This window comes from Theropithecus gelada, chromosome 6 (genome assembly GCF_003255815.1).
Source record: "Theropithecus gelada isolate Dixy chromosome 6, Tgel_1.0, whole genome shotgun sequence".
Lineage (NCBI taxonomy): Eukaryota > Metazoa > Chordata > Mammalia > Primates > Cercopithecidae > Theropithecus > Theropithecus gelada.
The window spans coordinates 31,435,635-31,460,845 of NC_037673.1; the positions used below are offsets into that span (position 1 = coordinate 31,435,635).

Here is a 25,211-nt window from a genome sequence, read left to right on the forward strand (position 1 = left end):
CTTTGGAGCCCGCCCCCCTCCTTCTACGTCCTCCAATCCAAAAACACAACCGGGTGAGGGAGCGCGTCCGCCCGGAGAGGGAAGGCCGGGTTGAGGCGCCGGCTTTCCCGGGGCTTTTCCAGCTGCCACCGCTTTGCTGCAAAGCTGACGGGCGCAAAAACATGAGTGACTCCGCGGGAGGGCGCGCTGGTCTTCGGCGTTACCCCAAGCTCCCAGTGTGGGTGGTGGAGGATCATCAAGAGGTGAGTGGACGGCGGCCGGGCTCTGGGGCAGAATCAGCGGAAACCGTGACGCTCAGAGGGCCAAGCAGACGGCGCAACCTTAGCTTCGGAGGCCAGAGAGTCTGGCCTCCCGATTCAGTTAAACTGCCCGATTCCGTTGCTGTGGGGAGGACCCCAAAACAACTAACTAGGAAGAATGAGAACTGACATTTATGGGCGCTTCCTACGTATCGGGGCAACTTATTTACCTCGGTTTGCCCCCAAATCCCAGGACCAAACAACTGGTGGCGTCGGAATTCAAACCCGGACAGGTTGGCTGCAGAGCCCTGTGACCGTAACCTGCAATTAACTGTGGCTTCCAAGTGTCTCCTGGAATCGCCACCACAGCCCTGCTGTTTAGATGGGAGGCCTTATGCTTGAAACGTGGGCTCTGATCTGAAATGGAGACAGTAATCGTAGGACTCACAGGGCTGTTAGGAGTATTATTGTGTGCATATTGTGTTTAAAACTCTTTTTTCTTTCTTTCTTTCTTTTTTGAGACGGAGTCTCTCTCTGTTGCCCACACTGGAGTGAGTGGCGCGATCTCGGCTCACTGCAACCTCCGCCTCCTGGGGTCGAGCGATTCTCCTGCCTCAGCCTCCTGAGTAGCTGGGATCACAGGCACACATCACCGTGCCCAGCTAATTTTTGTATTTTTAGTAGAGAAGGGGCTTCGCCATGTTAGCCAGGATGGTCTGAACGTCTGACCTCACATGATCGGCCCCCGTCGGCCTCCCAAAGTTCTGGGATTACAGGCGTGAGCTACTGCACACGGCCCATATTATGTAAAAAAATATATATTTTAAGACAGTGCCCTGCATAGATAAACACTAAAAGGGGTTTCCATGTTTATGGCCGTGCTGATTTACAGTAGCTAAATTGGTGTCTTAATCTAGACTTTTCCAAGTCAACAAAGGAGGCCCATGGATCTAATAAATTTGTTTTAAAGTAGCATCAGTAGGCTTGGGATGGGAGGCGGTTCTATGGATGTTAAAACATAAGAGGGATTTACTGATAGTGACAGTTAATAGGAGAGGAAGATAGGTTTCTCAGGACCTGGATCTAGTGTCTATGACCTTGAGAGAATGAGAAAGCCTAGGTTAACGGTGCTTTCAAATTAGGTATTAAACCTAGAATTAGAGAAGATGTAAGAGGAGAAATGGCCTTTATGGACCACCTAGCCCAACTCCACCATTCTAAGGGTACCAAAAAGACCCTAACCAGTCTGAACAGCAGAGCGAAATCCCATCACTACAAAAATAGAAGTGAAAAAATTAGCCGGGCGTAGTGGTGCATACCTGTAATCCCAGCTACTCAGGAGACTGAGGTGGGAGGATCGCCTGAGCCCAGGAGCCCAAGGCTGCAGTGAGCCATGATCACACCACTGCTCTCCAGGCTGGGTGACTGAGCAAGACCCTATCCCTTTTTAAAGGAAAAAAAAAAAAATACTTTGAGACCTAGGATACCTTGAACACCTAGTTAATGTTAGAACAGGCATTAAGCGGTAGTTTGTTCCTAAGCCCCAGTCCTGGTCTGTTTCCCCACATGACCTGTTGAGTTGGAGGTGGCAGCAGGAAGGCAGCTAGAGGTGCAGGTTGGAAGTTCTGAGGACAAAGTAATGCTGGAGATTATTATCATCTGCACCATCTACAATAAATTTTATCTTTTTCCACTTTTCAGCAACATAGTATGCTTTCAATTATGTGCATTACTTAGCATTTTTCAGTCTGCAGTTGAGTGTGTGCTCATGGTTTCAGTGTTAATTCTGATTATGTGCCTGTGTCTTTTACAGGTTCTACCCTTTATATACCGGGCCATAGGCTCAAAGCATCTTCCTGCCAGTAATATAAGTTTTTTACATTTCGACTCACATCCAGACCTCCTTATTCCTGTGAATATGCCAGCAGACACTGTGTTTGATAAGGAAACACTCTTCGGGTAATATGTGATTTTATTCATGGTCTTTTGTGTTTGAAGTACAATTTGCGGTAGATAATAAGTAATTATAGGAAATATACTTTGCGAAACTCATGGGTTTGGGGGTTTTTTGTTTGTCTTTTTGCCTTTTTCATTTTATTTAGAACAAGTGTTGACAACTTTCTTAAAGAGCCAGGTTAGTGAATATTTTAGGTTTGCTGGCCATATGGTCTTTGTTGCAGCTATTTACCTTTGCCTTTGTAGTGTGAAAACAATCACAGGCACTGTGTAAACAAATGACAGTAGCTGTGTTCCAATAAAACTTTATTTACAAACTGGGCATGGTGGATGAGCCTGTAGTCCCAGCTACTCAGGAGGCTGAGGTGGGAAGATCACATGAGGCCAGCAGTTCCAGGCTGTGGTCAAGCCTGTGGATAGCCTCTGCACTCCAGACTGGGCAACATAACCAGACCCCATCTCTTAAAAGAAACAAACCAAAAAAACTTTGTTTACAAAAACAGCCTGGCCAATGTTTAATCCTTTTAATATTTGCCTTTATAGAGACCATTGGATTCTCATGTCTATTTCTGCATTTAGTCCATTGCCGTATGTTGTTTTGGTTGAAAAATATGATGAAAATTCAGGCTTGTAATTGGAAAAGGAAAGCGTATTTTCATAGCCTCTTCAGATAATTGTGAATATTCTTTGATAGTGCACCAAAACTTGAAAAGTAGTAGTTTATTAAAGCTTATTTGAAATGTAGAATTCAGCAATTCAGTATCAAGTGTGAATAACCATAGTTTATTGATCACTCCTTTCAAGATAAATGGTGTTCACCTCAAATTTCAGTCACAAGTGCTTTTTGTTGAGACAACTGTTGTGCTTCAAACTACATAGCAGGAGAGCTTTCTGTGCATCTCTCATTTTGTCACACAGAATATTTTAAAATGTATACTCAAGATGGAAATTTAATAAAATCAAGATGTTCTCAAATGAAACTTTTATATTTATTTATTTATTTATTTTGGCAGTGCTTGGTAATGAGGAATATAGTAACTACTAATAGTTTGGTGCTGCTGCCTTAATTAATGTTGGAACATTAACCCACCAGTGCCTTTGTACCATCTTTGCAAATGTCAATAAATGAAAACAGGAAATAATACCTTAGTATTTTCATGAAAATAGTTTTGTAATAGTGATGTCCCTGAAAAAGTCTCAGGAACCACTCAAGGGACCACACTTTGAGACCTGTGGTCTTAAAATGTTGTGGATGAAATTACACTTGGGGGAAAAAAAAACACCTTTAAAGTTCTAATGTTGTCTATTTCTTTTCCAGAGAATTAAGTATTGAAAATTGGATTATGCCTGCGGTTTATGCTGGCCATTTTTCACATGTAGTATGGTTTCATCCCACATGGGCTCAGCAAATCAGAGAGGGAAAACACCACTTTTTAGTAGGTAAAGACACTTCTACCACAACAATCAGGTAATTTCCTCATATTTGTGAATATGGACGTGATTGAATGTTTCTTATTTCGGATTCCTATAATAACTTAATAAGTCTCTGCACACAAATAGGATCAGATTAAGCCTCAACTTCTCCAAAGAGTTCTCAAAACATGAAGAACAAACTTTTAAGTCTCTTGATGTTCTTCATGTACCATTTATATTTAGTTGCTGGTCAAATTAGATTTTGAATGTGATCTTTATCCTTTGGAATTTGGGCTTCATTGGTGATTAACTCCTTAAGCCATTGAAGTATTTTATAGATTTATATATTCAGTAGTACATTTTACTGTTTCCTTTCAATGTAACTGTTGTCTGCTGAATTTGCTGCAGTGGCTCACACCTGTAATCCCAGCACTTTGGGAGGCCGAGGTGGGCGGATCACGAGGTCAGGAGATCGGGACTATCCTGGCTAAAATGGTGAAACTCCATCTCTACTAAAAATACAGAAACAAAAGTAGCCAGGCATGGTGGCGGGCACCTGTAGTCCCAGCTACTCGGGAGGCTGAGGAGGCAGAATGACGTGAACCTGGGTGGCGGAGCTTGCAGTGAGCCAAGATCGTGCCACTGCACTCCAGCCTGGGCAACAGAATGAGACTCCATCTCAAAAAAAAAACAATAATTAGTAGTGAAAGGGCAAAATTATCTCACTTTGATTTTTTTATAAATCCAACTGCTGAATAAGTAGATTTGGGGCTTTAATTTTCTTGATTATAATATAAGTAGTTTCAGATAAGTACTTAATCTAAAGTAAGTTACAGTATCCTCTGACTTGAGATACATGTGCAACTGTTTTTATTGTGTAAGCTATTTAACCAATGTTTTGTGTATCTTGTGATACTATAATACTTTCAGAAATGTCAGTATGTTCTTGACTTTAAAATTCTCTTGTAATGGGATAAATATTTTAAGCAGTATAGCCATAACATTCTAGAACCTTAGGGATAGTGGAATGAAATGGTAATACGTTGAAAATCAGATGGTCTTCCTTATTGAAAATGATACTTTATTTCTAATTTATTCTTAATGACACAATTAACTTTTGTAGTATATATTCTTATCATTCACACAAATGGCTTTGTTGTGATATATGAAAATTGTATTTATTTCAGATATAATTCAAAAGAAATAATTAAGACTCAGCATATAAATATTGTACATACTACTGGTATGTGTGAAATAGTAGTAGGGTTTTTATTGAGTACTTCCGTGGGTAGGCCTGATTTAACCTACAAAATCAAATAATTTTCAGCAATCTGACACAGACATTTGAAACTCTGTGTCTAATTAACAATTTTGGAAGATTTTGATTCATGATTTTGGTTAATCCTGCAAGTAAAACTTTATGGAATAGACACATATACATGTAGGTGTTTAGTTTGACAAATATTTGTATGTTTGTATGATAGGAACACGGGAAAACTGCTGTTATTAAAAAGAATATTAATTTAGGTTTGGGGATACAGCCTCATCTTAGGGTTGTACAGTTTTAATAAGCTTGGACATTAGTTTTACTATGTCATTAATCTATTTTTGGAAAATAGCTTTTACAGTTTACAGCTGTGTATGCTGGGAGAAGGCAAGTGGGAAATAAATATTAACCATTATTTTAGGTGGGTAAGGCATGCCTCTAGAAGAAGTATTTGGCTTCACTGTTTATTTACCTAGTCACCTTTCATATTGAAAATATTATGGTTATATAGAAATTAACAAAGCTGTAAAATATGTCGGGGAGTTTCTATGAAGAGAAATTATTTCCAGATGAAATTTTTCTCTTCAATGATTTTTTGGATAAAGATTCAGCTGGTATGAGAGAGAACAAAGGAACACTGGCTTAAACAATAGTTTATTCTTATATTAGAATTCAGTGTACACAGTCCAGGCCTATGTGGCAGCTCTAGAGTTTGGGGAACCCTAGTTCCTTCTATCTTTTTGCACCACCGTCTCTAGAATACTGCCCTTGTCTTTATAGTCCAAGGTGGCTTGCCATCTCTGTGTTCATATGCCAGTCAGCAGGAAACAGGAGAGCAGAGCTCTGTATGCTTTTCTTTCATTCACAACCACTGGCCTGAATTTAATCACATGGCCACACCAGGCAAGGCAGACTGAAATGTAGTCTTTATGTGGGGCAGCTGTGTGTCCAGCTAAGAATTTGAGGAATGCTATTTCTACAGAAGAACAGGAAGTACAAATACTAGAGCCTGCTCTCAGTTTTTGTCAAATAGGTCCATTCTTATATTTCTGCCATTGCATAGTGAAATGTCAACTAATTTTCCCATTCTTCTTAAAAATCGTTTTTTCCTCTGATTCAGGGTTACAAGTACAGATCATTACTTCCTAAGTGATGGTCTGTATGTACCTGAAGACCAGCTAGAGAACCAAAAACCGTTACAATTGGATGTAATTATGGTAAAACCTTATAAACTCTGTAATAATCAAGAAGAAAACGATGCAGTGTCTTCTGCTAAGAAACCAAAGCTAGACCTGGAAGATTCGGAAAACACTGCCTCTACTAACTGTGACTCTTCTTCAGAAGGACTGGAAAAGGACACAGCGACACAGAGAAGTGACCAGACTTGCCTAGAACCATCATGTTCATGTTCTTCTGAAAATCAGGAATGCCAGACTGCCGCCAGCATTGGGGAGATTCTGGAAATTTTGAAGAAAGGGAAGGCATTTGTTTTAGATATTGACTTGGATTTTTTTTCAGTGAAGAATCCCTTCAAAGAAATGTTCACTCAGGTAAATATTATATTTTTAACACATAGATCTTGAGAATTGAGTGGCTTTTCTCTAGATGAGGAGTCAGCAAACTCTTTAAACAGACAGCTAGCAATTATTTAAGGCTTTGGGGTTCACATTCTCTACTAATACCCTTTTCTGTTGTTTTCTAAACCTGTTAAAGTTGTATATACCATTCTTAACTTGAGGGCCATACAAAAACAGGCTCTAGGCTGTGGATTGCCAACTCCTGCTGTAGATAGTATTCATTATTTTGCATTTATTAATTGGGGTAATGTATACATGGGTGATGGATAAAAATTAAATCATACAGTACAGGTATATACAGTCAGCCCTCTGTATCCGTGGATTTAATCAGCCACAGATAGGAAATATTAAGAAAAAATAACAACTAGAAATAACAATACAAGAGTAAAAAATAATACAAATAAAAAACAATACAACAACTGTTTACATAGGATTTACACTGTATTAGATACCATAAGTAATTTAGAGATGACTTAAAAGCATATGAGAGGGTATGCATAGGTTATATGCAAATACTACACTATTTTATATCAGGGACTTGAGCAACCACAGATTTTGGTATCCACAGGAGGTCCCCGAACCAATCCCCCACAGATACCAAGGGACAAGTGTACATTGAAAAACAGCACTCTCTTATCCCTATTCCCTCAGTTCTTTGTTTCAGAAATGAATACTGTGGTCAGTTTCTTGTGTATCTTTCCAGAGATATTCTATATATAAATCCTGTGTAACGGATTATTCCTTAAACAGTGACGTGCCTGATTACTCACCTAAATATTTGTAGTAAATATTTGTAATGAAAGTTTCTAGAAGGTTACATAAGAAATTCAGTGGCAGTTATTCCTTTTAGAGTGCTATCAGGAAACCTGGGAACACTTTTAGACCCTTTGGTACAATAGACTTTTTTTAAAACATGTATTACACTCTATTATTTAGTGGCAATTTTTAAAATATCATTAGGAAAGACAGGTGTTCATCTTTTTTTTTTTTTAAGAGCATGTTCAGGCTGGGTACAGTGGCTCACACGTATAATCCCAGTACTTTGGGAGGCCAAAGCAGGAGGACCACTTGAGCCAAGGAATTTGAGAACAGTGTAGGCAATGTAGCAAGACTCCATCTCTATGAAAAAAAAAAAAAAATTTTAATCTAGCCAGGCATAGTGGCACGTGCCTGTGGTCCCACTACTCGGGAGGCCAAGATGGGAGGATCACTTAAGCCTGGGAGGTCAAGGCTGCAGTGAGTCGTGATCACACCCCTGCACTCCATCCAGCCTGGGTGACAGAGCAAGACTCCATCTCAAAAAAGAAGAAAAAAAAGAAGCATGTTCAAAAGTTAGGGGAGTTAAGTTCTATTGTTACCTCTACTGTTTATTAGCTATATGATCTTAGGAAAATTACTTAATCTTTCTGACCCATAGTTTCTTCAAGTACCAAATCAGAGTAATAGTCATACCCAACTCAGGATTGTTATAATGAATGAATAAAGCGCTGAAGATATGCCACAACATTGTGCTTAATGAATTTTAGCTCTTGGGTATAACCTCTTTCCGAGAATACTCCTAAATAGGATTACTGGGGCCAGGTGTACCCACCTATATAATGGATCCATGTAGCTGTGCTAAACAAGGGGAAACATGATCCTACAAAGTTTGTATAGCAAACCTCTTTCTCCCCTTAGTGGAGCCTCCTGACCGAGGTTCTATGTCTTTGACATTCTGCCTCCAGTATTGCCTTTGTACTTCAGAGTTCTCTTCTGTTGTTAGAGAAATGGCTGCAAAGTGGACATGGGGAGTTCTTTGTTGTTGTTATTAAAGATACGTATATTTCCTGTAAATAGCTAAAGTCTGTTTATATCCTAGGACATGCCATTTATATAGTGGAATATTATTTAAAATATTTTCATGTCATGACCCATTAGCCACCAAGTATGCTTCCTTAGGTAATTTTTACATAGTATTGTCATGCCCAGCTGGATAGAGTTGCCTTGAAGAAGTGATATTTACAATAAAATAAATTTTACAATATTTACAATAAAATTATTACGATAAAAATCTAAAGTATACATTTTGCCTCATTCTCCCATACAAACTTTTAAATAATTATCTAAGATGTTCTTGTATCACAAGCAAGGCTGTCTCTTCCTTAAAGCATATCATTAAAAATTTTTAACTTTTTTTTTCTGGTATGTGGATTTTTTGTTTTGTTTTCCAGGAAGAGTACAAAATCTTACAAGAGCTGTACAAATTTAAGAAACCTGGCACCAACCTAACAGAGGTATCCTCCATTTGTTTCTTTGGGGTTTTATTCATTTATCATATAACTAATAGTATCTTGCAAATTACTACAGTGATCTCAAAGACTGCTCAAAGTGAGTGTGTGTGTGTGTGTGTGTGTGTGTGTGTGTGTGTGTGTGTATTGGCAAAGCCCATGGTTAGTCCTTGAAAATTATGTTTTAACTAATAGAGCCAAGTTTTTTTTGTAATGGAATGTTGCTCGTTTTTTGAAAGAATAACTATGTAATCTCAGCTTTTCAATGTATTTAAAGGAAGATTTGGTAGATATTGTTGATACTCGAATTCATCAGTTAGAGGATTTAGAAGCCACTTTTGCCGATTTGTGTGATGGTGATGATGAAGAAACTGTACAGAGATGGGCTTCAAACCCTGGGTAAGACTCTCAAACATTTTTTTCCCCCAACTCTACTAACTTTCCGTCCTAGATATGTTCCTAAATTTGCAAGATACATTGCTTTTAAAAACTTAGTATTCAGCTACTTGGGATGCTGAGGTAGGAGAGGATCACTTGAGGCCCGGAGTTCCAGACCAGTCTGGGTAATGTAATAAGACCCTGTCTCTAAAAAAAAGTTTTTTAATTAGCCAGATATGGTGGCACCTACCTGTAGCCACTACAGCCGCTGCTCCCAGCTACTTGGAAGGCTGAAGTGTGAGGATTGCTTGAGCCTAGGAGTTTGAGTCTGCAGTGAGCTGTGATCATGCCACTGCACTCTATCCTGGGTGACAGAGACTTGTCTGAAAAGAGAAAGAGAAAAAAGAATTAGTATTAAATTTCAACACATTTACTAACAACAGTAGACATTATTGAGTATTTTCTGTGTGCCCTTTATCTAATATTTTTCCTTGCCTTATCTCATGTACTCCTTACAACAGCCTTATGGTTTTATTCTTATTATGTCAATTTTATAGATGAAAAAACCAAGGTTAAGGAAATTGGCCAAAGTCACATAGTAAGTAGGCATGTTTTTAGTCTTTGTGCGGTAGCTGCCCCTAAATATGAGATACTGTACGAGGTCTTAAAGAGAATTAAAGATGAGTAGTACATAGGCATTCCCTGTCCTAAGTAGAATAAGAAAAAAATACTAATCTAACAACAGAAAAGTAAATTACTTGACAAGTAAATTACAATGCGAAAACTTGGCTGGGCTCAGTGGCTCACACCTGCAATCCCAGCACTTTGGGAGGCTGAGGCGGGCAGATCACGAGGTCAGGAGATCAAGACCATCCTGGCCAACACGGTAAAACCCAGTCTCTACTAAAAATACAAAAAAAAGAAAGAATTAATCGGGCATGGTGTCAGGCGCCTGCAGTCCCAGCTACAGGAGACTACAGGAGGCAGGAGAATGGAGTGAACCCGGGAGGCGGAGCTTGCAGTAAGCAGGGATCACGCCACTGCACTCAGCCTGGGCGACAGAGTGAGACTCCATCTCAAAAAAACAAACAAACAACACACACACACACAGAAAAACCCCAGTGCAAAAACTGACATGAAGGAACAGTATTTGAAGGCTAGATTCTCCATCAGGTCATTTATTTGACTGACTGTTCATATTACCTTGAAAGTGTGAAGAGAGTTCTTTTTGAGTGAAAGCCTTTGGTATTGAAGCTGGCGTGAAAGAATATTGGCATAAATATTACAGTGATTTTTCTCTAAAATAAGTCTTAAATCATGTAATCTCAAATGGCCAGAAAACTAAAATAAAACCATCAGACAAACCTTTGGGTCCCCATGAGCACAGGAAAACCAGAACTAGCTTATTTTAAAACTAATCTCTCACAAACTGTCATATTATTCTCTCTAGTGTAAACAAAAGAAAATCAGTTGTAAGGTAGCAAGATAAAATGGGAAATTAGAATCAATAATACTTTAGGCCAGAACATGAACAACCACTAAGATTTGTCATGTTGTGGTTATTAAAAATAATTCAGCAGATCTCTAGAAGAATATGGAAGAACCTGGAACAGTGGTTGCCTCTGGGGATAGGAATTCTATGGCTAAATGACGAAGTATACGAGTGAGAAATTATTTCTTTTGCTATGTGCATGTATTATCTATTCAAAATACTCATTGTAATTTTTATTTAAGATATTCAGAAGCATCCCTAAAATGTAAACATCATAAAGCTTTAATTATTGACACTAACAAAGCAGTGATGTGGAGGAATAATTCACAGTAATATTAATCACATCAGTAAGTATTGATTAGGCACTTTAACATCAGTTAATGGCCAGGCATGGTGGCTCACGCCTATAATCTGAGCACTTTGGGAGGCCAAGGTGAGGAGATCGCCTGAGCTCAGGAGTTCGAGACCAGCCTGGGTGACATGGTGAAATCCTGTCTTTACAAAAAAATACAAAAAATTAGCCAGGCATGGTGTCATGCACCTGTGGCCCCAACTACTTGGGAGGCTGAGGTGGGAGGATCACTTGAGGTCAAGGCTGCAGTGAGCTGAGATCGCACCACTGCACTCCAGCCTGGGTGACAGAGGGAGGCCCTATCTCAAAAAAAGAAAAAAAAAATCAGTTAATGCTTTTTCCTCTTCAGTATAGGGTTCTAAAATGATTCCTTCTTTTTTGAAATGATAGAAGAGGGAGATAGAGAAGTAAGTCACAGGACAGGAGTCTCCCTAGAAATACTGAAAAATCCGATTATTTTGTTATTTCATGAAGTCTCAAGCTAAGTTTAAAACTTTAACAACACCAACAAAATAGGCCTGGAAACTGGAATCCTAAGTCCAGCCCACAGACTTCCACTGAAACCCACTCTGCCTACTGAGCATGCCCAGTTAGCTTCTCGTCACCAGCAGGGAGTTCTAATACAGACTTGAAGATATGATGAGACTGCAACAGTAATGAGTTTAGACTGTGCTTGGTATTGAAGGGAGAAAAAATAGCATAAAGGAAAAGTAGATGACACTGAAAGAAAAGTCTCCCCAAACTAACCATGACCCTAAAGAGCCAGACCCTCGGCATAGAGGCTTCACTATGTCTAGGGAAGTGAGGTGGTTGGTTAGGGTCCAGAAGCCTAGAAAATGTCATTAATAAAAAGGAAAAAGTAACAGGACAAGTGGGCAAGCAGGCAGGCCTCCATGCCTCCTTTTTTCTTTCTTTTTTTACTCCCAGCAAATTAGTGAATATTTGTGGAGGAGGAATTAAAACACTAGAAGCATTAGCCAATCAGAGCTTCCAAAAGGTCCACCTAAACTTAATACCTTAAAAGCATCAATGGTTACATCAATGTTTTGGGTAAGAAAACAGGAAACATTTATTTCTTAATATTTTAAGATATTTGGACAGCATCTTTTATTTCCCAAGTACCATATGAAGCATGTTATTATGGTAAATGTTAGTATAATGTATCATTTACTATTGTCATTTTAGTTGCAGTGGTTGTGATGTTTAATTGAGTGGGATGGCTTTTTTCCAGAATGGAATCACTAGTTCCCCTTGTACAGAGTTTGAAAAAACGGATGGAAGTACCAGACTATGAAATGGTAAATATTTTATATTAACGTGTAAAATTGACCCTTTGTAAAGACAATTTTCTGGGTAGAAGAATTTGCTTTTTGTTAAAGTGGTTCATTTTTGTTTGTGTTCCTGTGAAGTGTGAAATAATTATTAAGAAAAGAAATGAGTGAAAGAAATACATACATTGAAACAGAATACTGTTTTCCTGGAAAAGTTTTCCAGGAAAAACATTTTTTCCTCAATTTTACTTATGAAGCAAAAGTCCTGTGTATTTTTTTAGTTTTGTCTGGGGTCAGATCTCTCTTCACCAGACAAAAGTACACAATTTCTAAAATGGTCCATTTTTTATTGATGACTATTTATACTCCCTTCCTCCTTCCTTCTTTTCCTCCCTATTTAAAAACTTTTCTGTTTGTAAAAACCATAAGAAAAGAAAAAAGAGAGAGCTGTGACTAGCACGTTTTAAATGTGTTAGCTATTTGTCAACAGGGATCTGAATGCTATAGCCAAAGATACTTTTAGTCATAATTTATTTGTATATCATTTTGCAGTCTTTGAAGCATATATTTTCCCATTTGACCTGGTACTTGAGATGAGAAAGCTACAGCTTAAAATATTCAAGTGTCCAGGCGCGGTGGCTCACGCCTGTAATCCCAGCACTTTGGGAGGCCGAGGCCAGCAGATTACGAGGTCAGGAGATCGAGACCATCCTGGCTAACATGGTGAAACCCTGTCTCTACTAAAAATAACAAAAAATTAGCCAGGCATGGTGGCAGGCGCCTGTAGTCCAAGCTACTCGGGAAGCTGAGGCAGGAGAATGGTGTGAACCCGGGAGGCGGAGCTTGCAGTGAGCCCAGATCGAGCCACTGCACTCCAGCCTGAGTGACAGAGTGAGACCCCGTCTCAAAAAAAAAAAAAAAAAAAAAATATTCAAGTGACTTTTCTCAGATTTGATGCCAGGGCTAAGACTTCCAAGTCTCCTGCCTCTTAGTGTGGTCTTTCTCTTACTTCAGTAAGCTGGGTTTGCATATTTTATTTACTTATGGAATACAGTCAGACCACTTTGACTAAAACTGAAGTATTGATTTAAGTACTGATTGCATTTATAAGAATTTGCTGGTATTCTTTAAAATAAGAGATGTCTGTTTTCACACTGCTGATAAAGACATACCCAAGACTAGGCAATTTACAAAAGAGATTTAATGGACTTACAGTTCCATATGACTGGGGAGGCCTCACAGACATGGCGGAAGGTGAAAGGCATGTCTCACATGGTGACAGACAAGAAAAGAGAGATTGTACAGGGAGACTCCGGTTTTTAAAACCATGAGATCTCGTGAGACTCATTGACAATCATGAGAACAGCACAGGAAAGACCCACCCCCACAATTCAATCACCTCCCATCGGGTTCCTCCCACGACATGTGGGAATTGTGGGCATTACAATTCAAGATGAGATTTGGGTGGGGATACAGCCAAACCATGTCATTCTACCCTTGGCCCCTCGCAAATCTCATGTCCTCACATTTCAAAACCAGTCATGCCTTCCCAACAGTCCCTCAAAGTCTCAACTCATTTCAGCATTAACTCAGAAGTCCACAGTCCAACATCTCATCTGAGACAAGGCAAGTCCCTTCCACCTATGAGCCTGTAAAATCAAAAGCAAGTTAGTTACTTCCGAGATACAATGGATGTACAAGCATTGGGTAAATACAGCCGTTCCAAATGGGAGGAAGTGGCCCAAACAAAGGGGCAATGCAAGTCTGAAGTCCATCTTCAGTCAAATCTTAAAGCTCCAAAAAGATCATATTTGACTCCATGTCTCACATCCAGGTCACTCTGATGCAAGAGGTGGGTTCGCATTGTCTTGGGCAACTCTGCCCCTATGGCTTTGTGGGGTACAACCTCCCTCCTGGCAGCTTTCATGGGCTGGTGTTGAATGTCTGCAGCTTTTCCAGGCACACGGTACAAACTGTCAGTGGATCTACCATTCTGGGGTCTGGAGGACAGACAGTGGCCCTCTTCTCACAGCTCTACTAGGTGGTGCCCCTAGGGACTCTAGGTGGGGATCCAACCCCACATTTCCCTTCCACACTGCCCTAGCAGAGGTTCTCCATGAGGGCCCAGCCCCTGCAGCAAACTTCTGCCTGGGCATCCAGGTATTTCCATACATCTTCTGAAATCTGGGCAGAAGTTCCCAAACTTCAATTCTTGACTTCTGTGCACTCGCAGGCTCAACACTTAACTGGAAGCTGCCAAGGCCATCTGAAGCCATAGCCCGAGCTCTATATTGGTCCATTTTAGCCATGGCTGGAGCAGCTGAGACACAGGACACCAAGTCCCTAGGCTGTACACATCACTGGGACCCTGAGCCCTGCACATGAAACAATTTTTTCCTCCTAAACCTTCAGGCCTGTGACAGGAGGGGCTACTGCAAAGGTCTCTGACATGCCCTGGATACATTTTCTTTATTGTCTTGGGGATTAACATTTGGCTCCTCGTTACTTATGCAAATTTCTGCAGCCAGCTTGAATTTCTTCTCAAAAAATGGAATTTTCTTTTCTTTCACATTGTCAGGCTGCAAATTTTCCAAACTTTTATGCTCCGTTTCCCTCTTAAAACTGAATGCCTTGGCCAGGTGCGGTGGTTCACACCTGTAATCCCAGCATTTTGAGAGGCCAAGGCGGGTGGATCATTTGAGGCCAGGAGTTCAAGACCAACCTGACCAACGTGTCGAAACCCCTTCTCTACTGAAAATGCAAAAGTTACCTGGGTGTGGCAGGACACACCTGTAATCCTAGCTACCCAGGAGGCTAAGGCAAAGAATTGCTTGAACCTGAGAGGCGAAGGCTGCAGTGAGCCGAGATGGTACCACTGCATTCCAGCTTGGGTGACAGAGCAAGACTCCATTTCAAAAATAAAAATTAAAAATTAAAAAACTGGATGCCTTTAACAGCACCCAAGTCACCTCTTGAATGTTTTGCTGCTTAGAAATTTCTTTCACCAGATATGCTAAATCATCTCTCAAGTTCAAAGTTCCACACATCTCTAGGGCGAGGGCAAAATGCCACCAGTCTCTGCTAAAATATAACAAGAGTCACCTTTGTTCCAGTTCCTAGCAAGTTCTTCATCTCCATCTGAGACCACCTCAGTCTGGATTTCATTGTCCGTGTCATTATCAGCATTTTGGTCCAAGCCATTCAACAAGTCTCTAGGAAGTTCCAAACTGTTCCACATTTCCCTGCTTTCTTCTGAACCCTCCAAACTGTTCCAACCTCTGCCAGTTCCAAAGTTGCTTCCACATTTTCAGGTACCTTTTCAACAGTGCCCCACTCTACTGGTACCAATTTACTGTATTAGTCTATTTTCACACTGCTGATAAAGACATACCCAAGACTGGGCAATTTACAAAAGAAAGAGATTTAATGGACTTAGTGTTCCACATGGCTGGAGCAGCCTCACAATCATGGCAGAAGGTGAAAGACACGTCTCACATGGCAGCAGACAAGAAGAGACAGCTTCTCTGCAGGGAGACGTCTGTTTTTAGAACCATCAGATCTCTGACCGGGCACAGTGGCTCACACCTGTGATCCCAGCATTTTGGGAGGCCGAGGCGAGTAGATCACCTGAGGTCAGGAGTTCGAGACCAGCCTGACCAACATGGAGAAACCCCATCTCTATGAAAAATACAGAATTAGCCAGGCATGGTGGCGCATCCCTATAATCCCAGCTACTTGGGAGGCTGAGGCAAGATAATCGCTTGAACCCAGGAGGTGGAGGTTGTGGTCAGCCAAGATTGTGCCATTGCACTCCAGCCTGGGCAACAAGAATGAAACTCTGTCTCAAAAAAAATGAAACCATCAGATCTTGGCTGGGCGCAGTGGCTCATGCCTGTAATCCCAGCACTTTGGGAGGCTGAGGCGGGCGGATCATGAGGTCAGGAGATGGAGACCATCCTGGCTAACATGGTGAAACCCCGTCTCTACTAAAAAATTAGCCAGGCGTGGTGGCAGGCACCTGTAGTCCCAGCTACTCTGGAGGCTGAGGCAGGAGAGTGGCATGAACCCGGGAGGCGGAGCTTGCAGTGAGCCGAGATAGTGCCACTGCACTCCAGCCTGGGCGACATAGTGAGACTCCGTCTCAAAGAAAACAAAACAAACAAACAAACCCCATCAGTTCTCCTGATATTCATTCACTGTCATGAGAACAGTGCCGGAAAGATCTGCCGCCATAATCACTTCCCACTGGGTTTCTCCCATGACACATGGGAATTGTGGGAGTTACAATTCAAGATGAGATTTTAGTGGAGATACAGCAAAACCATATAATGAGCAAAAGAATATTTTGGTGAAACCTGAGCAAATCCAAGACTTACACTGTTTAACTTTTTTTTTTTTTCCAGGAGCATACATTCAAGTTACCCTGAATAAATGCTTCCAAGACCTACATTTTTTTTCTTTTTCTTTTTTTTTTGGAGACGGAGTCTCTGTCTGTCGCCCAGGCTGGAGTGCAGTGGTGTGATCTTGGCTCACTGCAAGCTCCGCCTCCTGGGTTCACGCCATTCTCCTGCCTCAGCCTCCTGAGTAGCTGGGACTACAGGTGCCCGCCACCACACCCGGCTAATTTTTTGTATTTTTAGTAGAGACGGGGTTTCACCGTGGTCTCGATCTCCTGACCTCGTGATCCACCTGCCTCGGCCTCCCAAAGTGCTGGGATTACAGGCGTGAGCCACCATGCTCAGCCAAGACTTACATTTTTTAAAAAAATGGTATTTAAGATTATTACAAGATACTTAAGGTTTGAAAATATTTTGAGGCCAGGAGCAGTGGCTCACACTTGTAATCCCAGCACTTTGGGAGGCCAGGGCAGGTAGATCACTTGAGCCCAGGAGTTTGAGACCAGCCTGGGCAACATGGCAAAACCCTGTCTCTACAAAAAATACAAAAATTAGCCAGATGTGGTGGCACACGCCTGTAGTCCCAGCTACTTGAGATGCTGAGGCAGGAGGATTGCTTGAACCTGGGTGGTTACAGTGAGCTGAGATTGTACCATTGCACTCCAGCTTGGGCAACAGAGTGAGACTTTGTGTCATATTTAAAAAGAGAAAGAAAATGCTTTGAGCTCATACAATATTATCAAATATGTCTGCAGGCAGGTCTGCTTTAATCATTACATTGCATCTGGATTTTTTTCGCTGGGTGGGTTTGATGTTTTTTGGGGGACAGGGAATGGCTAGGGTTCAGTCACAGATTATATAATCAATTATGATGTGCCTACAGCTGCAGAGATAGAACGCTAAATAGTTTTACCATTTTGGCAAAATGAACATTCAGAATTCATCCTTTTATCACACTGACTGATTATTGCCAGTTAAATTGTTGATGTGTATCCAGAGCCTCTAGTAAAATAGTTGATTAGTGTGTTTTTTCATGCTTTGCACTTGTATACTCTAGGCAAAACTATGACATAGTTAAGTTCCATTTTTCAAAACATTAAAGTTAAGGTTGCAGAATGGTAGCGTGTGAGCCACTTCTAACTTTCAGGCAAGTTTAGTTTAGTGCTAAGACTGGACATCATTCATTTAAATTTAAAACACATATGTAGATAGCAGTGGTCTATGGTTACACATAAAGGATACACAAGAAAACGGTTAAATAAGGTAGGACAAATATATTTTATCTTGTATCCTCTCAAAGCTTGGAATATAGTATTAGTTGCATGTATTAATATTTTAAAAGTAAGTAAAATAATGTGTTAAAAATGAGATGAGAATATTATGTACAGTTTTGTATCAACTTTTTATTTTTATTTTTTTTTTGTTGATACGGAGTTTCACTCTTGTTATCCAGGCTAGAGTGCAATGGCACGATCTCAGCTTACCGTAACCTCTGCCTCCCGGGTTCAAGTGATTAGAAGCTGGCATTATAGGCATGTGCCACCAAACCCAGCTAATTTTGTATTTTTAGTAGAGACAGGGTTTCTCCATGTTGGTCAGGCTGGTCTCAAACTCCTGACCTCAGGTGATCCACCCGCCTCAGCCTCCCAAAGTGCTGGGATTACAGGCATGAGCCACCATGCCTGGCCTCAACTTTTTAGAATCTAGATGAAATGGATAATTTGATAGAAAATGCGAATTACCAAAATTAACTCAAGTAAAGACCAATAATCATACAATAAAGAAGTAAAGAATTATTATAAGAAGAGGCATCTGGCCCAGACAGTATATAGGTGAGTTCTACCAACACTTCAGAGAGCAGGTAACTTTTATGACATAGAAAGTGTTAGAGAAAAAATAATCCCAAAGCATAAAGATATTAAAAATTAAAAGTTTGTCATATTTAAGGTGTTGGATAGTCCAGTTACCCTGATTTGATCTTTATATGCTAGTATGAATGTATTAAATTATCACATATACCCTGAAAATATGCACATCTTTTATGTATCAATAAAAGTAAAGATTTGTCAATAAGGCCATTAATGATTAAAGAAGCTTATAAAAACAACTGTCATACAGTGTAATTTTTGTCTTATTTTCAGGTTCACCAGGCTGGTTTAACCTGCGATTATTCAGAACTTCCTCACCATATCAGCACAGAACAAGAAATAGAGTATCTTATTCAATCTGTGCATTATTTACTGAAAAATTTACCAAATCCTACTCTTGTGACAATTGCAAGGTAAGTGTGTTCGGTAGAATAATGGCAAACCAGAGATGTGCACATCCTAATCTCTGGAACCTGTGAATGTGTTGCATTATATGGCAAAAGGGAATTCTCAGTGTGATTAACTCAAGGATTTTGAGATGAGATTCTCCTGGATTCACCAAGTGGGCCCAGTGTAATCACAAGGGTCCTTAGAAGAGAAAGGCAGGAGGGTCAGAATCAGAGAGAGTGATTTGAAAATTCTGCCCTGCCGGCTTTGAAGATGGAGGCCACAAACACAGGCAGCCTTTAGAAGCTAGAAAAGGCCAGAGGACAGATTATGCCTGGGATCTTACAAAAAGAATGCAGCCCTGTTGGCACCTTTATTTTAGGACTTCTGACCTCCAAAAGTATATGATAATAATTTAGTGTTGCTTTAAGCTACTAAGTTTGTGGCAATTTTTTATAGCGGCAGTAGGAAGCTAATACAATTTCTGTAGGTAAATGTAATGATTACTAATAAAATAATACAATTTTTTTTACCTACTCAGCTCAAAATTTAGATGTTGTATTTTCTCTTCCCTGGTTTTGTTTGTTTGTTTGTTTGTTTGAGACGAATTTCGCTCTTGTTGCCCAGGCTGGAGTGCAATGGCACAATCTTGGCTCACCGCAACCTCTGCCCCCCGGATTCAAGCAGTTCTCCTGCCTCAGCCTCCCAAGTAGCTGAGATTACAGGCATGCACCACCACGCCTGGCTAATTTTGTATTTTTCATAGAGACGGGGTTTCTCCATGTTGGTCAGGCTGGTCTCAAACTCCTGACCTCAGGTGATCCACTCAACTCAGCCTCCCAAAATGCTGAGATTACAGGCATGAGCAACCGCACCTGGCCTTTTTCTCTTCCCTATTAGTGATGATATGCAAACAATGTAGTTATTGTTATCTTGTCTTTGCAGTTGGTAAGATTCAGATGAACACAAGAATTCTCATTTCTGTGTCCTACCAATTAATATTTAGCTGCTGCCATGTTTTAAATTTGAATATAATTGCTGAATAGTTATAACAATTTAATAATGCTTTCCTATGTTAATTTTTGGGCTGGTTTTGTATGGAAGTATGAGGTTCTAAAATAAGTACTTTAAGTACTCAGGCTAAGAATATGTAATTCATGACAAACATTTTGTAACATCCTTTTATCATTCTGAAACCTCATATAATGTAACCTACCTATATGTAATTTAAATATATATAGATAATATTCATAATATACATAGATAATATACATTATATATGTAATATAACCTACTATACACATAATACCTATACACATAGGAGGAATTAAAGTAATTGATAATAAAATATATTAAAATGCCAAACTAGACTCACATATTTAAGATATGCAGTTAAAAATGTACTATAGCAGTTACACTACATGATGTAAATGTAGTAGTTACAAATGCAGATACCATGTGTTGACCAGATGCCATGAACAGCACTGCCATAATGACATTTTTCAGTCATTGAACAGTCTCTTCATAAGGATCTGCAGTTAAAGTCCAGTCTTTCCCCAATTTACAGAGTAGTTGCATTCCTGAAAAATTTAGTTCATATTTAATGCATTTTTAAAAAATACTTTTCTATATAATAAAGTGTTCAGTTCTAGGCTGTATTAGTCTGTTTTCATGCTGCTGATAGAGACATACCTGAGACTGGGCAATATACAAAAGCAAGAGGTTTAATTTAACTTATAGTTCTACGTGGCTGGGGAAGCCTCACAATCGCGGCAGAAAGCAAGGAGGAGCAAGTCATGTCTTACATGGATGGCAGCAGGCAAAGAGAGAATGAGAACCAAGCAAAAGAGGTTTCTCCTTATAAAACCCTCAGATGTCATGATATTTATTCACTACCACAAGAACAGTATGGGTGAAACCACTGCCACGAGTCAATTATCTCCCACCAGGTCCGTCCCACTGCAATGGGAATTACGGAAGATACAATTCAAGATGAGATTTGCATGGGGACACAGCCAAACTATGTCATAGGCTCAAAAAATTAAAAATCACTTTTTCACTTACATGAGTACTCAGTAGACTTTGAAAACATTCAAGACACGGGACAGCTATTCATATTGCAGGATGATCCTACCTGTTGCAAGCCCTCTAGCAGCCCAGTCCTGTTGTCCCAGTCCCCTAAATGTCAGTAGCGTCCCCTATTCATTGTGTCACTCAAAAATGTACTAAGAGATTTTCAAAACACCTTCATGGGAGTAGCTCCCATCAAGAACCATTCTAATAGTGTTTAAAGAAGTCAAAAATTGGCCAGGTGCAGTGGCCTCACACCTGTAATCCTGGCATTTTGGGAGTTGGAGGTGGGTGGATCGCTGGAGCTCAGGAGTTTGAGACCAGCCTGGGCAACATGGCAAAACCCCGTCTCTACAAAAAAAAACACACACACACACACACAAAATTAGCTGGGCGTGATGGCATGTGCCTGTAGGCCCAGCTACTTATGGAGCTGAGGCTGCAGTGAGCCAAGATCACACCACTGCACTCCAGCCTGAGTGACAAAATGAGACCCTGTCTCAAAAAAAAAAGTCAAAAAATCTTTCCAAAAGTATTGCAGTACGCTTTATTTGTTAAGACTTATAAATTGAGTTTTTACATATGACACTTTAAAGTAGGTCTTGCTGAGCATAGTGTCTTACACCTGTAACGCCAGCACTTTGGGAGGCCAAGGTGGGTGGATTGCTTGAGCCCTGGAGGTTGAGGCTGCAATCAGCCATGATCATGCCACTAAACAACAAAGGAAGCTCTTGTCTCAAAAAATAAACTAGGCCTTTGTCCATATGTATATGTTAGTATTTAATAAAGTTTCTCAAGCCAGACCTGGTGGCCCACCCCTATAATCGCAGCACTTTGGGAGGCCAAGGTGGGCAGATCACCTGAGTTCAGGAGTTCAAGACCAGCCTAGGCAACATGGTGAAACCCTGTCTCTACTAAAAATATATAAATTAGCCAGGCATGGTGGCAGGCACCTGTAATCCCAGCTACTCAGGAGGCTGAGGCAGAAGAATCGCTTGGACCCAGAAGGAGGAGATTGCAGTGAGCCAAGATTGTGCCACTGCACTCCAGCCTGGGCAACAGAGCAAGACTATCTCAAGAAAAATAAAAAATAAAAATAAAGTTTCTCTATATTATTTATTGTGTCTTAAATTTTCACATCAAGCCACAAAAATAGCCTGGTTACCAGAGTATGGAGTTTATCAGTGGTCTTACAGATTATCTCTTTAGGTTTGAAATACTTGTACTAAGGAGTAGGCCAGATAACTAATTCCAGTTCCTTCTATAAAGATTTCTGTGCTGCTCTTCTCACTCTATCCTCTAGAAGGCTTTATTCACCCTTATCCAGAACTAGGAGACACTGGTTAATCCAGTTGTAATTGGCAGCAGCATTGTAACTGCCCAGTGCAACTCAGGTTGTAGTTGGTAAGTTCTGGAAAGACTCCCAAAATACAGATATCTGCCCCAACCTACTTTGCTCTTTTCTGCTTCCTACTGCCTAGGAAAGTAAATCCAACACCAGCACATCGCCACATTTCACTTTGGACCAAGCCGTGGATCCTTTATAATTTTGTGGTTAACAAATCATTTTTAGAAATAGAATCCTTTTATCAGTTGGAAAACCTCGACTCTCATCATTTCTAGCCCTAGCGCACACATAATAAAAGATGTCTCATCACTAAGATACTAAGCCCCTGTATTCCCAAGCAACATCTCACTTTCAGGCAAACAGTGATCTAGCAATCAAGCACTAAGGCTCACGCCACATTTCACCTTGCACAGGTTAATCTCTTTGTTTCAGATATCTTTAAAGGGATACTGATTGTGCCTCTTTCATAGAATTGCTGTGAAAATTAAAGAACATAATTTATGTGAGGTGCCTAACATAAGGTAAACCTTTACTAGCTTTCAACTGATATTGATCCAAAATTCAGCACACCTTACTTTCTGTTTTACATTGAAATCAACACATGCAGCTTTTCCTCACAGTATGATTTTATCCTATGTGTATTTTTCTTCTTTCTCTTTCTCTTCTTGGTTCTAGGTCAAGCCTGGATGATTACTGTCCTTCTGACCAAGTTGACAGCATTCAAGAAAAGGTCCTCAATATGCTACGTGCCCTCTATGGAAATCTAGACCTCCAAGTGTATGCAGCAGAGTCTTCTCCATCTTGAAACAAACAAAACATTGGGCTCCTGTTGTATCTTGGTTTAGTAACAGGCCTTTAATTAATTTATTTGTAAATGAGTCTTCCAGAGAACACTTTTTATATTAACTTTCAATTGAAATCTTTCAGATATTTTGAATCTCTAAACAACTATTTTCAGTTGTGGAATGATGGTAAATTTTTTGGCATCAAATCTAATAACCCCAACTGATAGAACTGTTGTTTATCTGTCTTCCTTAAGTATTTTTTTAGGGTTTTTGTTTTTTCCACTTTCCCCCCAGGTCTATTGGACTGTATGAGATTCATTCATACTTCATTTATTCATTGAACTAATATTTATTGAGCACTTACATGTACCAGACATTATTAAGTGCTGGGGTATATGGTAATGAACAGAATAGACAAGGCCCCTGCCCTTTCAGGGGAGACAGATGAGAAATAAATTATGGGTTATGAGAAATGTTATGAAGGAATGGACAACAACAGGCATGTCTTAGTACTTAAGACACCCTGGCCTTATAGGAAAGTAACATTCTCTTTTTTTTTTTTAATTTTATAAAATTAGAGATGGGGTCTCACCATGTTACCCAGGCTGCTCTCGAACTCCTGGGCGCAAGCAATCCACCTGCCTTTGCCTCCCAAAGTGCTGGGATTACAGGTGTGAGCCACTGCCCCAGCCAGAAACTAACATTCTCAAAAGCTGCTATGGGAAAAACCCACAAATTTGCCAATCCGTGAAATTATCACAGGAAGTCTACCTTTCCAAGGAATTTGGCATTGTGGTCCTGCTCTTGCCAAATGCTCTCCAGCATTGTTGGTATCAAGGTGGTCTGGTTGAGTAAACTTGACCAAACAAAAATTAACTGTTTTTTGCTTTTCTGATTTTGTTTTTGTTTTTGTTTTTGTTTTGCTAATCAAAAAAGTCCTTCAGGGTCTTTTGTGCCTCCAGGCGGTCGTTGTAGATCAATAATACAGTCCCTAAGTGCCACTTTATTGGCAAGTCTGGATTGATACTTTTTTCAGATAAACCAGCTTTTTATGTAAATAGTAAGGGAAAAAGTTAAATCTTTAATTCTGACCTGCCATAAATACCCAAAGATATAAACTGTCTTCCACCACCCCCTTCATGACTGAGACATCCTTCTGAGTCACTCTTGTCATGAAACTGGATTTTCTCAATTTGCCAGTCTTCTGATCTTTAGTATCTCTTTAGTTCAGTAATTTTTACCTACCTACTTGATTTATTTTCCTTTAAAAGGTGAAATGACATTTAAAGAAAAACAAACACCCATCATTCCTCAGTCCCAACACAGCAGTTCTTTTCACCCTTGCATGTAACTTTCAGGCCACATGTGTTCCTATAGAGTTGCATGTAGCTAAAATTATAGTGTGCTGCCTGACTTTGTGCTAATAACCAAGGACACACATTATCATTGCCTCTCAGTGGATGGCACCTGACCCCATTTTTCCAAGGATTCTATTTTCCAGTGAATTTTTTGTCACTGAGTTAATTTCCCAAGTGTGATAGCATGAATGCTTATTTATGTTGTGAAAAGCAGAGCAGCCTGACTTAGCTTTCCATTTTGATAGAACAACATGTGCCAAAAAAAAGGTTTATTTTCTTGGTAAAATCAGAATCGTAGAATTGTGCTATTTTTAATTTTTAAAAATTTTGGTTAGAGCATATAGACATTACTTTTATGGTTACTTTGCGTGCTAAATAAGTTAAAGGGTATGTTTTGAACTATAGCACTAATCAATGCGTGTTATCTCAGTATGTCGATGGCTTTGATTTTGTGAGTGGTTAACTATTCATTTATTATGATTCCCATGAACTCTGATATGATTCATTGTGGTTTTAACTCAAGTTGAATAAAAGCATCCGTTTCTTTTATAGGAATGTTTAATTCTCATGTTCTTTGATCATCTCTTTGAGAATAAAATTCAGTCCCTAATAGTTGAATCAACTTAGTAAATTATGTCTTGCACATTCCAAATAGGAAGATACTTTATCAAGATGTGTTTCATTTGTGTTCTAAGTACCAGTGAGGGGATACCATGGTACAGTGTTTTGAATTGTGTACTAATATCTTTAAAGCATGGGATTTTAGTGGCTTTTTAAAATATGTGA

At 39.9% G+C, this 25,211-nt stretch overlaps 1 protein-coding gene across 2 annotated transcripts; it reads left to right on the top strand.

Annotated features, from left to right (window-relative positions):
• The first annotated feature begins 40 nt into the window (after positions 1–40).
• On the top strand, positions 41–25,211 carry C6H5orf22 (chromosome 6 C5orf22 homolog). Of its 2 annotated transcripts, XM_025389257.1 has the most exons (11): positions 70–242; positions 2,053–2,198; positions 2,739–2,825; positions 3,027–3,032; positions 3,514–3,663; positions 5,996–6,425; positions 8,663–8,725; positions 8,997–9,118; positions 12,173–12,239; positions 18,751–18,890; positions 22,958–25,211. In XM_025389257.1, the coding sequence occupies exons 1-11, from the start codon at positions 162–164 to the stop codon at positions 23,085–23,087; spliced, it is 1,422 nt and encodes a 473-aa protein (XP_025245042.1). In that variant the 5' UTR covers positions 70–161; the 3' UTR covers positions 23,088–25,211. The 2 variants fall into 2 exon arrangements, with proteins under 2 accessions (XP_025245043.1, XP_025245042.1); XM_025389258.1 differs by lacking the exons at positions 2,739–2,825; positions 3,027–3,032 and having other exon boundaries at positions 41–242; positions 22,958–25,043.

Coding starts and splice junctions, on each gene's coding strand:
- C6H5orf22 (XM_025389257.1), top strand. CDS start 162: ATGAGTGACTCCGCGGGAGGGCGCGCTGGTCTTCGGCGTTACCCCAAG. Junction 243..2,052: donor TGGTGGAGGATCATCAAGAG/GTGAGTGGACGG, acceptor TGTCTTTTACAG/GTTCTACCCTTTATATACCG. Junction 12,240..18,750: donor AAGTACCAGACTATGAAATG/GTAAATATTTTA, acceptor TCTTATTTTCAG/GTTCACCAGGCTGGTTTAAC.